Genomic DNA, 18,125 nt, shown 5'->3' on the forward strand with positions numbered 1-18,125 from the left:
CGGTTCGCGGCTGTGCTCGCCGCCCTGCCGTCCGACTGACAACCGCTGCTGCAGTCGTCGCGTCGCCACTGCCGCCGCCCGCGCAGTCCGACGCCCAGCCGGTAGCGTCCCGACAGCCGTCTCCGTTCGCTCGGAATCAAGTAACGTACACGGCAATAATAAATAATAATAACTACGACAGTGTGATAGTGTTACCTATATTTGCACAACTGACACGGTCCATAATCCGGTACGATAACTGCAAACACACTTGATATAGGTAGGTATGGTAGGTATTCATCACAAGTTTCCTCATATAATAACCCATAATAATATAATATGTTACCATGTGTGAATAATAAACATTTCAATGCCGAGAGCAGCCGCCCCCCCCCCCCGTACGCGTCCCGTTTATCACTGTTTTCTTTTTTTCCAGAACCGTCACGGCGTTAAAATAGAAAGTTTCCATACGCACCTATTATAGTATATATATGGGCTGAAATATTTGTTGCGCGCATGCGACATGCCATCTGTTATAAATCATAATACATTGTGATTTGTGGAAAATACCCCGTGTCGGCCGTATCTATAGAACCTTTTTTTTAAACTATGACACTAAAATATATATCGGCAGTCCTTTAGTCTATAAGCACTGAGGTCTGAGGAGTAGGTACGGCTAAAGTTTCAAATCATTTAATATGAATATTATTATAAATAATGATTTAGTCCGTATTGTGTTTTTATATTAAATATCATGATTTAAGTCTTAACTATGTAAATAGCACAGCGTATACACGAGTAATAACCAATTAATTACATATTCCTAAATAGAATTATTGATATAGTATTTATCTCATCTTTGGATCAGGATATTATTATCATTGATCATATATAAATTAATATAAAAAGTGCCATAAAATAAAATATTTTTGTAGCTAAATAAAAAATAGAATTATTCTTGGAAATTGTATTGTAATATTATACCTAATATACAAAATTGTTTCTGATAAAAATAAGATTGAAAAGATCAGCACAATATTTGCAATATTTTCATTCGAAAATATCTAAACTATAGGTTATAACTAGGTACAACCTACCTGTATTGAATTAAAAATTTTGAGAGGAGTAATGAATGTAATAAATATGTTTTTTTTTCGGTGTCATCACCATTTTAAGAAGTAAAAATGCCAAGATTGTAATATCTTTTAATCTAGTTTCGGGGGGGGGGGGATATATTTTCACCTACTCTTAAAATAGAAAATTACTTAAAAAAGTAACGTTACAGCTACAATAATTTTATTAATAGACAAAATAATTGGGCTATACTTGTAAAATATAACATTGTAATACATAAAATAAGAAATTATAATTAATTTAAATATAGTATAATGCATGTTTATAATACAATGCACACGTGTTATACGCCCATGGGGGGAATGCCCGCAACGCCCTTACAGATACGCCACTGCTCACTTTAAGCTATTTATAGATATGAAAAAAAAATTTCAATAATTATCCATTTATTAATTGTAAATTAATTTGTAGTAAAAAATTCATAGATTGTTCAATTTTTAAAGCTAAAACGACAATTTAACACAAAGTTCCAAATATTTTATTTTGGAAATAGTCAAAAAATTTAAAATATATATTAGCACATTTTTTTTTATAGACAATAATAATTGTCTACAGTTTTTCAAATTTGAACGAAATTTGATATTAAACGTAGATAACAATTGTATATATTTTGTTTAATTTAAAAATAATATCTGTGGTATTTGAGACTTTTACTTATATTATTATATTTTATATATTGTACAAGACATTTTTGTGTTCAAAAGTCAAAACATTAAGATTAATTTTAATTTATAACTATATATCAATTCATATATACCGTTTTATGGTAAGAGCGGAACGCAGTATATTGACTTAAAATGAAGAACAATTGTATATTATATAAGTGTACATTATTATATTAATAACATAATAAATATAATGTTTTCAATAAAAAATTTAATCGACCTAGTACTTACCATAATACTAAACATTAATAATAATTAATAAATAAACTTTTTTAAATAATATGGAAAAAGTAATTTTTACAAAGATCCAGTTTTTGATAAATTCAATGTTTTTGTTTTATTGTTGTTAAAAACGTATAATTTTTATAGATAATTGAAATTTTTTAACTAATTTTTATTTAATGATTTTCTATAAATGGTATAGTTTATACTCTTTTGTGATATTTACTATTCTAGAACTTTAATTACTAATATTGAAATAAAATAAACACATTAAACACTTTATATATATAGGTACCTACTTACCTATTTTAATTTGAAAAATTATTATTTTTATAATTTAATTTGTATTTTATTAGTTAGTATACCTAACGTCATGTAATGTTAAATGACAGTAAATGGTAAATTTATACATTTTCTGCAAAATTATTTGTTTTTTCTGTATAGGTTTTGTTCTTATTGATTGTTATTTGTGTATTAAGTTTATCATAAAAAATTATTTATTTTACAGAAATCATAATCAAAATAGAACAAAGTTTGAACTACTAAAAATTATGAGAATAATTCATTAAATTATCTACGTAAATAATTTAATAACATTGGAATCAATTAATGTAAAGTATGAAAATATAGATACATAAAAATCAATTCGTCTAACTAGATATTTATAAATAGTTTTAGAATGTCTGAAAGCGAGAGAAAGAAGAGATCACAATGTATAGATGTTTGGGAAGAAGCAGGCTCGGAATTTTACCAAGAAAGCTATCCGGGCATGGAAGCAGATTTAGAGGCATTCCAAAAAAATCCAAATAAGCTTTCAACTTTATTACCTAGTAATAAAACAAGAACAGGTAACGTAATATATCTTTATAATAATTTTTATTTGTGTATAGAAATATTATAGAACTTATAATGGTTAATAATTAATATAATAATATTATATGAATCATCGATCAACATAATATTAAAATCATTACAAATTACAATCATACATAAATAATAATTGCGGTAACCATTTAAACAATTCATAGGTATAACCCTAAATTTGAAGTTAGCATAGCGACAGCTATTCATTTAGATGTTATTACCATTCAGGTTTAGTGGTATTTATTTAGTTGAACTCACCTATAAACTGCGGTTATTGCAACTAAAAATAGGCAGTTGTCAGACTTATACAAAATAATTATCCTAAATTTTCGTTTAGTTATTGTAACTAAATACAATGCTTAATATAACTATAAAATATTGTTGTCAGATCTATATAATTAGCTATCCTTATCCTAACATTTTTGTTTAATTATTGTAACTTCACATGTTGCTTGACTTAACTACAAAACATTGTTATCAAGACTGTATAAATTAGTTATCCACTATGTTTTATAGTTACTGTAACTAAATTCAATGATTAATCATTAATGTAATTAAATAAATAGTTGTTAAAACTATTAGTTTCATTTTAATTGTTATAACATAATGAGCATAGTTAACAAGTTAACAATGCATTACATTGAACTTATATAATTATATCAGATTTATGTTGATTAAATGTTAAAATATATTATTATATCCCACTGTACTATAAAATATTATTATTGATATGTTATAAATGATTCATAGTGATTCTGTAAGATATGATACATCATACATCACATAATATTCAGTTTATGTTAATATGATGCTACGGTTATAAATATACTAATGTATGTGTATCAGTGGCGTAATTGAGAATGTTTCATGGGGGGGGGATCAAAGTAAATTTGTATAAGTAAATATAAGTTTGTATAATAGTGTAATAATTTATAAGTTTGTATTTGAATTATTTGTAGGTATAAGACAATATATAAATACAGCTCATGGGGGGGATCTATCCCCCATATCCCCCCCGTAATTACGCCCCTGATGTGTATACTGTTATCTCCGTCTTAAAAGAGTAGAACATAAAAAATTTGCGTTCAGAAAAATTATTTTATCTTTTTAGTTTCAAAATTAGAAATTGTCATATATGTATTATCAAACTTAAAAATAAAAGTATGATTTAGATTCTAGACTCTAGAATCTAGAGTATCTCGTCAGCTTTTGTTGATAATTTAATTTGTTTAATTAAAAAATGAGTTATAACTGTAAAATATTACAATTTTAAAATGCTAGTTTTAAAAACCAAAATACCAAATATTAATAAAAACCTACTCCCTACCCTAGATAATAATTCTTATCTTTAGATTTTATAGTAAATTTACCTTTAAATGAAGATTAACAAAACAAAATTAATTTTACTGAACACATAATTGTTATGTTTTACGTTTAACGTAAGACGTATACAATACGATATATGTAGCATTGTAGCTGTAACATCGTTTTAAGATAACATCTATACGATACTATATTTATATACGATTACAAAGTTGCTACGCAATAACTATTAATCACTATTATTTTTAACGTACTCGCTAGTTCTCACCTATTTTATTAACTTAAAAAACTTACTTTTTAAATGAAATAATAATTACTATTATATTTTTGTAACATTTATATTGGTATTATGGATAGGTATATTATTATTAATAGGATTAATAAATAGAAACATGTAAAATACACAGTCCAACTTTGTCATTATTGATTTGTTAGGCATTTTGTTTGTCATTTTTAGATCATTATTTAAGTTTTATTAATTTTTTCGATATTTTTCAAACATTCACACGTACTAAATTAATAAATCTTTAGTTTAAAATATTTTACACTTGATAGATTTTTTTATTTTTTAAATAATGAATTTTAATTTTATTTATAGTATATTTTAGTTAATCAACAATTCAAAATAATGTATCTATTATAGCTAATATAATATAAAGTATCTAATAAAAACAATACATTTCATCTATACGACAATATTATAAAATAAATACATACATTTCGAAATGTTTATAATAAAACATGGATTCATCTACATATTTTATTTAACTTTGTTTTATACATTATTTAAAATTTCAAGGTACCTTGTGTGTACACAATACATCACACATAATTATTTTACTTGTTAATAATACTGAGATAAACAATTATAAAATTGTGTTTGTAATTTTCAGCTAGGAAAAAAATCAATAATGGAACTGTGTGCTATCAAGCAACAGCTACATTAAAACCGGTAGAATATGGAACACTATGTCAAAACACTATGGGTTGTAATAATGAAATTCAAATATCGCTAATGCCCGATTTGTCAGGTAATATAATGATATAATAATTTTAAATAACAATTAATAATTCATAACTTTGAATAATTTTAGAGAATTTATCTAATGAGGAACTTGTGTGGGAAGAAATTATGAAAATCAAAACTATGCCAATTAGCATGGCACACAAGAAAGAATTAAAAGCAAAACTAAAAGTAAGTTTTATGTTTAACACGTGTAAAAAGTAAAACAGTAAAATTAGAAAAGCAGTTAACATTATGTTTATAGGTACATACCTATTTTATAAATATTTATTATAACTCGTCAAAATAATGTATTTATATTAAATAGATCAATTGTAGGTAGACATGTACATAAATAAACATTTTATAATAAACATTTTAATAATTTATAACAACATTTTATTGTGATACTAGTCACTAGATGCCTATAGAAAGATGAAAGTCAGAAGTAAATTGTACATTATTAATAATTGGTTTACATTGTACATACTCGTATTAGTTTATTACCTTTTTTTTATTCTGTTCATAGGAGGAGGGCTAAAATAAAAAGTGAAACCAGATGCAATATATTTTATTTTAATTGTTCACTATTATGTTAACTGTTTAGATAGTCGCTTAATTACCTAAATATAGTTTTTAATTTAACTTAAACTGTTGTAAACATTTATAAGTATGTACCTATTTAAATATTTATATTTTGTTTATAGAGTGCAGATGCTTTTAGACTTCAAGGTTTCCAGCAGCTCAAGTGGCAAAAGCGAAAAATTTGTAATTGTTTGAAAATTAAGTGGTTAGAGTTTTATAATAAATTCAATTTGTGGAGTTCGAGTTTTAAAAAAATCGAAGGTCACTGTGGTGCAGGTGTAGTGGAATTCTTTCTTTTTATAAAATTGTTAATTTTTTTAAATGCTTTTACTATGGTTGTGGTTTTAATTGTATTAATATTTCCTTCAGTTTATTGGGTAGAATTAAAAGAAGGAATCGCACCAGACCTCTGGAATGAATGTGGTTCGAGTAATGAGAGTGCCTCAATTGAATGTTGTAGTGCTATTTACGAGAACACTACTAGGATAGTAAGACCTCGAGTAAACATGCATTACATTATGGATATTATTCAAGGTACGGGTTGGGTTGAAACGACGCCTATGTATTATAGTTATTATCCAAATCAGCAGTTCAGTGTTGGTAAATTATTCACTTATCATGTACCGTTAGCATATATCGTTTCTACCATAAGTTATTTTATTTTATTTTTTTTGATCATTGTTAGGAAATCAATTAAAGGATTTAAACAAAGAATGGTAGAAACTCAAGTACAATATTATTTGTACTCAAACAGTATTTTCATTGGCTGGGACTTTTGTATTAATAATAAAATATCGGCCATACTAAAGCAAAAGGCAATATTCAATGAGCTGCGTTCGTTTTTGATCGCCGATAGACCAAAATTCGAGAATAGGAATCGCAGTAAACAAATTAACATTATAATAATTAGGTTGCTCATTTCATTTTTAGTAATTGCGCTAATCGGATCAGCTTGTTTCTCGGTTTATCTGATATTTTATTACTCTATAAAGTTGTTGCAGCGAGACCAAACATTTATGTGGGCGTTTTTGTTGGAATTTGCGACACCGGTAGCGATAACATTTTATAACATAGTGTTGCCAATTATCTTTGATGTTTTTTTAAAGTTTGAAAATCGTTCCATGTATCAAGAAACCCGATTATGTATATTGAGAATAATATGTGTGAGATTATCGTTGTTGGTCGTATTGTTGGGTTCAATTTATAAGCTGATTAACTGCGTGCGGGAAAAATCTCAGTGTGCAAGTGCATTATGCAGTTCCCCGCTCTGTTGGGAGACCTACGTGGGTAAGATAATGTATAAGCTTCTTATTGTTGACGTCGCATGCAAAATCGGAATCACCATTTTGATTAGTTGTCCCCGGAGTATACTTGTTAGGCATTTTAAAAATAATTTTTTCCAAGTCATGTGCAAGCAAGAACTTAACTTAGCGAAGCACGTATTGGATGTTATTTACATTCAAATAATCGTGTGGTTAGGAAGTTTCTATGTAGCTTTGCTACCAGTTCTAGGACTGATATCGATGGTGATAATGTTTTATATAAAACGATTTTCTTGTATCATTAACTATAGCCTAGCTCAAAAGGTATACAGTCCGTCGCGAGCACATTCAATGATCATGTCCATGTTACTCATGTCTTACGTCCTATGTGTCACTACGTGGATGGCGGCCGTATCAAAAATAACGCCATCCAGGTCATGCGGTCCGTTCAAAGGACTACCGTCTGTTTGGAAGGTTTTGATTGATTACATTCGCACCATACCTTCTTGGACGGTTACTTGTTACGAAATACTGTTTAGTGTAAACTTCGTAGTCCCGTTGATTTTCATACTCTCGTGCATTGTCTATTATTATCACACCGTTATGAGATCCAATAAAAAAATGATTGTGGTTCTACGCAAACAGCTTGTACTTGAAGGGCACGACAAACAGTTTCTGTTGAACCGGTTGAGTGCATTTATTAAGCAACAAGACAGACGTCGTAAAGTCACCGAAAATAACGGTGAAATCGACGTATTGCTATCTTGATTTGCGCAAAATATAATGGATAATCGTTTCAGGAAAATTGGTGATTTTTTAGGGTGCTCGTATTTTAATATAATTGATCGATGGTATTTTTTTTGTACATTTGAACTGCTTAAGTTTAAAAACGGTTTATTAACAGTTACCGAAAATATGTATACCTACCCGAAATTAGTACTTACCTACCTACTTGTTTATACCGAATAATGACATATAGTATTTGTTTTAAGCTCAGTACGTTATTGCTTAGGTTTGATATTTAGTTTGTTTATTATTTTATTACTTCCGTTAAAATATGAATTTTCAATATTATTATTATATTAATAATTTAATTTGAAACATAATTAATTATATTAAATATATAAATACATTATGTACCAACTTAGTATTTTGTCTAGTAAACAATATTATGTTAATAATATCGTATAAAAGAGATATATCAAAATAATTAACAAATACTTAGATGTATTAAATATTATAAATATATTGTAAAAACTAAAAATCTTATAAATAATATTAATAGTATAAACTATTCAGTTCAAACAAGATAAACCATTAAAGTGATCTCTATGAGAGTTCCACAATTCAAACTCAAAAAATTATGTAAATAAAATGTATATTTATATTATAGCATAAATTATAATATTTAATAATTGTATTTTTAATTATATTCATGTTAAGGTGTTATATATTAAACAATATTACAATGTTTATTTTTAAGTCTTAATCTAAATTTACATATTATACAATTTTGGGTGATATTTTTTGGACTGTCTTCCTTATACATTTTGTTTTGTGTTTATTATTAATATTTTTGTCATACATATTTTTTTTTACTATAATTTTTATAAATAATATTTCAAATGTATGTAATAATTTAAAAAAATATATACACACAAACACACACATATACTATATATATATATATATATACATACCAAATTATATTTGTGTGATAAGAATTCCATGTTGCAAATTGATGATAATCGTTTAAGATTTTATGCAGTACCCATATTTTTGGAAAATTATTTTCTGATTACTTCAAATATGAAAATATAATTATGTATGATAAATGATTATTCAATATTCATAAATATAGCTCTTTAGCTAATTAACAAATTAATTATGTTGTTTTATTTAGCTTTTTATTTTTTTTATTAAATACCTACCTATGTTTTGTTTTATATTTTAATATTTAAAAAAAAATAAGCATACCTATTATATTATATTTGCTTTCCCATACGGTGTAAAACTTAATTTTATGACAAACAACTTTGGTAGTTACTAGTGATACTAGGATTTTGATTTTTTTTCTGGAGTAAGGAGAGTAATAACCAAAAAGTTATTTTTATATATGGAAGGCATAACTAGGATCCTTCAAAAGTTTGGTATACTGATGGTTATAACTTATAGATATAATTTTGTAACAAACTTTATACAAAATACAATGCATGATACATAATAAGTAGGTACACACAATATAAAATAATTTTTAAATTTACTTAACGTTTTATTTACTTAATGATACTTATTCTCATCTACTGAACATCTAGTGTTGGAATTAAGGTTATTATAGTTTAAGTCAACATTTCCATAGTTTAAGGCCATAGTCAACATAGTAATTATATACCTAATTGTTGCTAAAGTTATTGACACAAAAATTGGCCAAAACTTCATCTAAAAATATGATTAAGTAGGTACTTAAAAATAAAAGTACCTATTTCAACCAAATTTGAGTTAATCTAATCATGGAATGGGTAAGTTAAATATAAGTAAATATAAGATATTATTTTTGATACCTATTTTATAATAAGCTGAAAAATAGTATTATATAATACTATTTTTCTGCTTCAGAAAAACTTCAGATTAATATAATCATATAGTTAGGACATCAGATATAAAGCAAAATTAATTACCATCAACTTAATAATATAGGTACTGGTATTGTATTTAATTTTACATCGAGTGTTATAACAATCTTTAAATTGCTATAAAATACACTTATGGGAACATTGTTGTACTATGTATATTTGCAAGTATTTTTAATTTGAAATACATTTATTGGGTAAATAAATAATTAATTAAAATATCATTAACTAAGAATAATAATTCTTAAAAATGGTATTACAAAAATAAACAGATTTAATATTGGATATTGTATTTATTTATTGTTATACTATGATAATTTTTACAAATTATATAATTGAATACATCAATATTAACAATTAACATTGATTTTATTATATACTAATACTATATTACATAGGTAATTAATGACATTAATTAAACTTCAATGTCCAAATTGTATTCCATAACCCTAATCCCATATAGATTCCAAGCCTACTAACCTTTTAATAAAAAATAATTAAATTATAGTTAAATTGTAATTATGTTAAAATTATTATACCAAAATAACTAACTCTAAACTACTTATTCATATTTCTATTCAATCAACATTTAAACATTTAAACATTAAAAAAAAAACATCATATGCTTATGGCTTATCAATTATTATAAAAAAGACAATTCTTATTTGAAAAAAAGTTTTCATTGTCATCACTCATCAATAGTTTATATAAAAATCCAAGCATTTGAAAATTTGAACTAAAAATCAAAAATTTGAAATAAATTTATAACAACTTGAAATTATCTTGGAAAAATTTGATGTGATGAGTGTTATTCGATAAAATAAGTTAAGTAAACTAGTAAAACCAGAACAAAACATTAAACACAAAATTACAATATGAAGTGTTAATTTTTTTGTTTTATACCAATACATTAACTTTTTTCAATTAAATAACACAAAGGCTACGATAAATTATACATTGTGTTTAACTTAAATAGTCAATAAGTAATATTTAAATATCAAAGATAAGTTATAAAATTAATGTTTTTAAAATTGTATAATAATATGTTGATGTACATCCGTATATATATTAAATACCTATATAGATACATAAGGTGTACAACAATTTTTATGATAACTCTGCTCGATGGTTGGATCTAACATTCACAATAACTTTAAGTAATTTAAGTAATAAATACTTACAGTAAAGTGTAATCAAAGGTAACTTTAAAGTTGGTTCTACTGAAAAATTACAATGTTGTTCTACTTGTTCTTTTGTAAGATGGTGGCATTCCTAAATTGTAATTGTAAATTGCTTTCTTGGGGAATCGTTCGAACGAAAACAGTATTTCGTTATAGAATCTAGTTCTACCTACTAAATTTGATATGATATTAAAAGTTGACCGAGTCCGAGTAGGTATACAAAACGACTCCGAGTATCAGCTATAACTATTTTGTGAATACCCAAGTACAATATAACAATAATATAGGTAACATTTATTTTAATTAATTAAAAATAATAGTTGCACGTTTAATTTTCTTACTGAAATGTTAAAATATTCACTACGAATTTAAGTTTGATTCGAATATTATGGAAAAGCGAGTAGGTATAAGGTAATCGAGTAATCGAAATCGACCGTCGATACCCGAATATTATTAACAATATTATTATATCTACCTACGCACGAATGCGAGTACCATAGCACGTCGCGACGATCGCGTCAATTCACCGCACTGAACAGTTTCGAATGACGATTATCGGCGCCGATAGATAGCGTTGGCCAAACGATGGCGTATCGATGACCTATCGAAAGCGATCCGTTGACTTCCGTTCGCGAACTTTTGTCTCAGCCACTCATTACATCGTGTGACGATATGTATTTTTGCGACTTTTCGATCTGTCTATATGACAGATCACCGTCTGCCGACCACCTTAGGACGTCAAAGTGACCATGACCATAAACGCAAGACTGGTGTTGGTGTTCAGAATATTATAGCATAAATAGGCTGGCGACGCGTCGTACATTTGCATCAGTAGTGGTTACAACTTAACCATTACATTTCATATGATGAAGCAACTATATGATCTTTACTGATTAATCGTGTTGCGCCAATGAGAGCTTCTCCAGAGGATCTCATTGGAATTCTGATGCCACTCTAACTACTGATGCCAATTATTATTAAGTTTATTAATTAATTCTTATATATATAACATGATAGTTTTATATATTAATATGAAACATTAACCGTTCTCTATTTCTCTAATGTATTTTTCTAATAATTTTTTGCTTATTACTTATAGAAAATTTTTAATAAAAATGCAAAATGACGCAGAGTCAAAAAGTTATGAACTAAAACACTGCAATAATCACTCATTAGTCATTACACTAATAATACATAGTATTAATAATTACAATACCTATTTAAATGTATAAGAATTATTATTCATATTTACATGTATTCAGTTTTAAACGGATCAAACAATCTTTTGACTTTTTGTTTCACAATGCGTGGTTTATATATTATTTAAATCCATATCTGTGTACTTATATTTTAATTTTAAAATTGTTTATCCTCGCCTTTTGTAGCAGTTAAAATACTTTCATTAAATGATCGTCACTGAGTAAATCACTGCATATATATTTAAATAAAACATAGTGATATATAAAATATATCCTTAAAATAATTTATTACGGACTACTACATATAGTAGTTCGTAGTTACTAGTTAAGGAAAGAAAGAAAAAAATTTCATAGGCGATTGATTGTTTACAAGTTATTAATATTGGTGTGATATCATAATATTTAAGATGTAATCATAAATTCATAAGCCATAGATTTCGCGGCGTATGATTTTAGAGTTGATTATAAATAACCTAAAATAATACTTGAATCTTGAAAAAAATTTAAGTATTTAAAACATTTTTCTAATATATTTTGAAGAAATTATTATTAACCTGACAGTAACACTGGGCCCCTCGAAAGTCCGGGACCTACCTTGTGGGGACCCTGATGTATATTTAAACTTATTGATTATAAGTGAACGAATTTATAAATCAATATATAAATCGTAGTACATTTGTATAGCTTAGAACTTAATATACTGGTTTGTAATAGGAAATTGGATGTAATTTGTACTTAGGTCTTAGGAGGATCAAAAGTAAAAAAATTGTATTGTTTTTCAAAATAACATAATAATATGATAAATACTAAATTAAATTTATTACACTTTTTTATTAAAATTTAATTTAATTTATATCGAACTATGGTAAAAATAATAAATACATTTTTAAATTATCTATATAAAATGCATAAAAATATATTAATCTTCCGTGATTATACGGTCCGGACAAATACAGTTTTCAATATACTTAAATTAATGCTAATAACTATTTATAATAAAAACTTATTCACACCATTGTATTATGGTACCTATATCCATCAATCCACGTGTGATGTCGATATTGAAATAGGTATATTTATAAGTTAGTATTTAGTAGTAATATTAATAGGTATACTATAATAATAAAAATATTCTTAGAATGATAGGTTACACTCAGATAGTTTTTCGTATTCCAAAATGTATCATCAAATTCAAATTCAACACATTCATTAGATACACGATCTACACTAGGTATAGCTATAGTGACTTACATTCAGAAACTGATTGGATTATCAAGTAATCGAAAATTCCCGATTGGCTACACATCAATGAGTTCACGGGATTGCGACCAAACACCCCATAAAGTAACAACTATAGTTATAGATTTTTTTATCATAGACAACTTTGCAGAGCAAGATAACAATAACCAATATTAATTATTAATAATAAATATTTTATACTATAATACCTAATAGAAACTGAATAATGTGTAATATACACTGCGACTGATGTTGTGAATGTAATAACTAATAACTAATAAGTAATTATTGTTATAATACCTACGTATAAAAATAATTTTCTCAATTAGGTAACACACAAAAATAATAATAATTATTAATATATTTTATATTTAAGGCTGGTATTTAAATTTATTTAAGAAAAAAGTAAATTAGGTGTTGCTAATGTTTTTTTAAAATTATTTTTAGGTATAGACTCAATGCCTATAAGCTACTATTCAATAGAGCAAAGTCCATAGTTTAAATTAAATAAAGTACCTAATACCTATAGCTATTATACATGGTGAAATCTTTTATATTTAACTCAACCACTCGTAATACAAATGCACTTGCCACTGTAAATTGTATTCCTGAAATTACATTTTTGGTATTCTTATGATATTATGGTAAAATTGGAACTCGACCACATTCAACGTATACATCAATACATTTTATATATATTTAATTATTTAATTATTATTTTACTGTAACTGTACCTACTGCCATAGATTAAATATATTAATGCTATTTAATCTATTATTATATTTGTACCTACATACATACATACATAAACGCAAGACTGGTGTTGGTGTCCAGAACATTATAGCATAAATAGGCTGGCGACGAGTTGTACATTTGCATCAGTAGTGGTTACAACTTAACCAGTACATTTCATATGATGAAGCAACTATATGATCTTTACTGATTAATCGTGTTGCGCCAATGAGAACTTCTCCAGAGGATCTCATTGGAATTCTGATGCCACTAATAACTACTGATGCCAATTAATAATAATTTTAAATGTATTTATTATATGAAACATGATGATTACATATCCACGCCGTCTCAACTTAAACTAGCTTAAGTACTGTCAAATAAATTTATATATGATAGTTTTATATTATTATTAATATGTAACATTAACTATTCTCTATTAGTCTAATCATTAGACTCTTAATGTATATTGCTAATACGATTCTGCTTATTTACTTTAGGAAATTGTTGATAAAAATGCACAATAACGCTGAGTCTAAACGTTATGAATTAAAGCACAATAATCACTAATTATACTAATAATAATTACAGTACCTACTTAAATGTATAACAATAATAATTCATTTTTAAATTGATAATGGTTCAAAAACTATTTTTGACCTTTGTTTCACAATGCTGTATGATGTGTGCTTTATATATTAAATATTTAAATTTTAAATCCATATCTGTGTATATTTTAATTTTAAAATTGTTTATCCTCACCTTTAACAATAGTTAAAATACTTTCAATAAAATGACCATCACTGAGTAAATCACTGTACATATTTAAACAAAACATAGTGATATTAAACTCGTAAAATATCTTTAAAATAATTGATACTGACCAGTGACAACGTTAAAATTGTAATACAATTTATTATAAACTATCCTTAGAAATATAGGCTGACAGACTGTTTCGGTTTTTTTGTGTGCAATGATGTCATTGAAACCAAATTCAACATATCCATTACAGTGATATTTTTTAATGAAGAGCAATTACCTACGCTAAACCAACTATACATGGAATGACTTGCCCAGTTTTTAAATTTGTTAAAGTATTTTCAAACTAAAAACTTACATTTTATTTTTTTTGTGAAAATGATGATTTGCTTATTATTAATGTTATAGTATTTTTAGTACAATCATCAATATTTTTTTCATTCATTCTTCATCAGATTCTCAAGTTTAATTATTGAAATTAAATAGTAAACCAACCATAGTATAATATTTTAAGTATCTATTAATATTACCCTTGAAACATGATGAAGATACTATTATAGTATTATGTTTTATTTTTAATATCCTGTTAGATTTATCATTAATTAATATAATAATAAAATTAGGATTCTGATTAAGACACTGGGCATATATTATAATATATTAATATGTCTTAACCAAACTCTTTTTTGTTATATCTCTAGCTTTTAACAATGGTTTTTTTTTAATAAGTTTAATATTAAAATAATAATGTAGAAACATAAAAATAGTGTAGCTTATCATTTTACACAATTTATATTAGCAGGTACTGCTGGTACTATAGGTAGTATAAAAGTAAAAACAATCTATCAAATAAATTATAATAAGAAATGCATATTTTTAATTTCAATCATAAACAAGATAATTGTATTCTATAATTAAAAAAAAAATTTAATGAATTAGATATTCTTATCTATGAAAAGATATAGTAAACATACTATTACTTATAGACAACTTGAAATTTTAATTAATTTTATTTTTCGAGTAATAATATTTATTTAGTTTGAAAATTATATAAAATAGTGGATTGCTAAAATAATAGCGATTCAAAATATTCATTTTTTTTTTATTAATTTATAAAATTATAAAACTGTTTGGCGTCTACAGAGAAAAATGTGGAAGTTTAATATTCTTACATTTAAAATATTAACGCAAAATATCAGGGTTCTATAAAATGAAATTAGTACTTATACAATCATAGGCGAAACTAGACATTTTCATTAGACTAAGCCACTCATGAGAGTCATTTTGCACCTATCACACCCAAAGGAAAGGGTGGGGGGCGATAGGGAACACCAATGTTTTTGATTACAATACAAATATATAATTTATAAGTAATTATTAATGTTATAAATCTAAAATTGTATCACTTTTAATTTAAACTTAAATCTTACATGTGAAATACAGATAATAATAATATTTTAAACATTTAAACTATTCTATTTATTACGTACAATTAATTTCTCAATTTTTTTTCGTTTTTATACCTAATTTATTTTATTACATTTAAAATAATATTTTCTTAGCAAATGTATACATAATTAGCCGTAGTTCTGCCCATGCTTGCAACAAATTTTAATATCTAATAAACAAACTTTAAATTTAATATTAGTTTCATAAATGTTAATAAAAATAAAAGATTATCAAATTATATTAAAACCAATAGGTAGGTACTAGTTTAGTATTCCTTTTAAGAAGTGTAACGTACAAGTAAATATTTATGCTAAATGTACCAAATACCATTATAGTAAAAAACATAAATAAATAAATGAAAAATATAAAATTGTACGCATTGTTTATTACAAGATACATATACAAAATAAATATTTATAAGGCACATGAGCGTTTCAAGTGGATCTCTCAATTACAATGTGTTCTGTTTCAAATGTTTCAATAGACAACAATATTGTCTACTAAAACTCAATAATTGAATAGGAAGTCATTTTAATTTTTACTTCAAAATAGGTATTATACAATAATTTAAACTAAGATATATAAAAATTATTAATCATATAAAATGTTATTAAGAAATACAATATGCAATACAAAATACATATGTTAAATATATACATATATTATTTCATTATTGTAAATGAAAATCAATTCATTAGGCACCTACAAATTTTTGTCAACAGCTAAGAAGCATAACATTTCAAAAATTAGATAATGAAATTGAAATATAAGAATAAGACATAGCAACATAGGTCTTGAACTATGAATCAAGCTATTAATGGCAATATGGCATAGGTACTTATGTTTTTAACATTGATGTGAATGAAAAATAGTATATGCTAAATGCAATACCTATTGGCTATCTATGTTATAATATCCATTATCCACAAAATATCATAGATGTAACATATTATATTATATTTTGTATAATTGTATATCAATAGTAGGATAACAATGTTTTGAGACGTTTTTAACTACTGATATAGGTACCTAGTTTTAAACTATTAAGATGCCGTTCTAGACTTCTATAGCAAAAGTGAAAAGTATACAACGTTCAAGAGAAGCTTATCAAACGATTTATTATTCTATAACTTCAAAATGTTTAACTAAAAATAGATTTCTAACCTTTACCAGCTTTTTATACTATTTACATATCTAATTTTCAGTAACGTAGTACTGTTTACGCAGTCTAGAAATTCCTGATTTAATATTTTGCAAACTGTAAAAATATGTTTACTTACTTGCTAACTTACGCATTGTTACTGTTATAGCACTAATCAAATATTTTTGTTCCAACATGTCAACGTTATTAAGAGTTAAGTAAGCTATTGTTTTTAAATTACTCTAAAGAAAAATGTAAATTGGTGTTAAGTCCCTTAATCTTGGGGACTCCAAACATTTCTAATTCGATAGAAATAACGCTCAATCCGTGGATTTGCCTAGATATTTACGATTCACATTTTAAGTATCAACTCATCACTATCCCTTTATTTAAAATTTTATATTTTGCAAAATATTTACTTAAATAGTAAATATAATATAAGGCAATAGGGAACTATAAAATTATATATGTTATTATTTATTACCATGTCATAAAAGTCCGTGGTTGCTGTGATGTTGAACAATGAAAATCTGCAAACAAGCATAATTATTTATATAATAAATTTACATTAAGTCACTGTGGATCGCAATATTTTGATAAATTTATAATTTTCTGGTGTACAATTTTATTTACCTATCTCTACCATTAAGCTATACAAATACTTATGTTAGAAAAATATAGCATAAACGCATAGGTCTAGTATAGAAAGCACGAACCATTGAATACTGAGAAATGTGTACTGACATTCCTTCTTGCTC

General features: G+C 25.7%; 1 protein-coding gene across 5 annotated transcripts; it reads left to right on the plus strand.

Annotated features, from left to right (window-relative positions):
• The first annotated feature begins 5 nt into the window (after nt 1–5).
• On the plus strand, nt 6–8,922 carry LOC132924418 (transmembrane channel-like protein 7). Of its 5 annotated transcripts, XM_060988721.1 has the most exons (7): nt 140–259; nt 416–649; nt 2,509–2,611; nt 2,673–2,848; nt 5,081–5,218; nt 5,282–5,382; nt 5,898–8,922. In XM_060988721.1, exons 4-7 carry the CDS (start codon nt 2,680–2,682, stop codon nt 7,803–7,805), a joined length of 2,316 nt encoding a protein of 771 aa, XP_060844704.1. In that variant the 5' UTR covers nt 140–259; nt 416–649; nt 2,509–2,611; nt 2,673–2,679; the 3' UTR covers nt 7,806–8,922. The 5 variants fall into 5 exon arrangements, with proteins under 5 accessions (XP_060844707.1, XP_060844703.1, XP_060844702.1 ...); XM_060988724.1 differs by lacking the exon at nt 416–649 and having other exon boundaries at nt 6–140; XM_060988720.1 differs by lacking the exon at nt 416–649 and having other exon boundaries at nt 124–259; nt 2,509–2,616.
• The last annotated feature ends 9,203 nt before the right edge of the window (nt 8,923–18,125 follow it).

The sequence above is a fragment of the Rhopalosiphum padi genome, chromosome 3 (genome assembly GCF_020882245.1).
Source record: "Rhopalosiphum padi isolate XX-2018 chromosome 3, ASM2088224v1, whole genome shotgun sequence".
NCBI classification, from domain to species: Eukaryota; Metazoa; Arthropoda; class Insecta; order Hemiptera; family Aphididae; genus Rhopalosiphum; species Rhopalosiphum padi.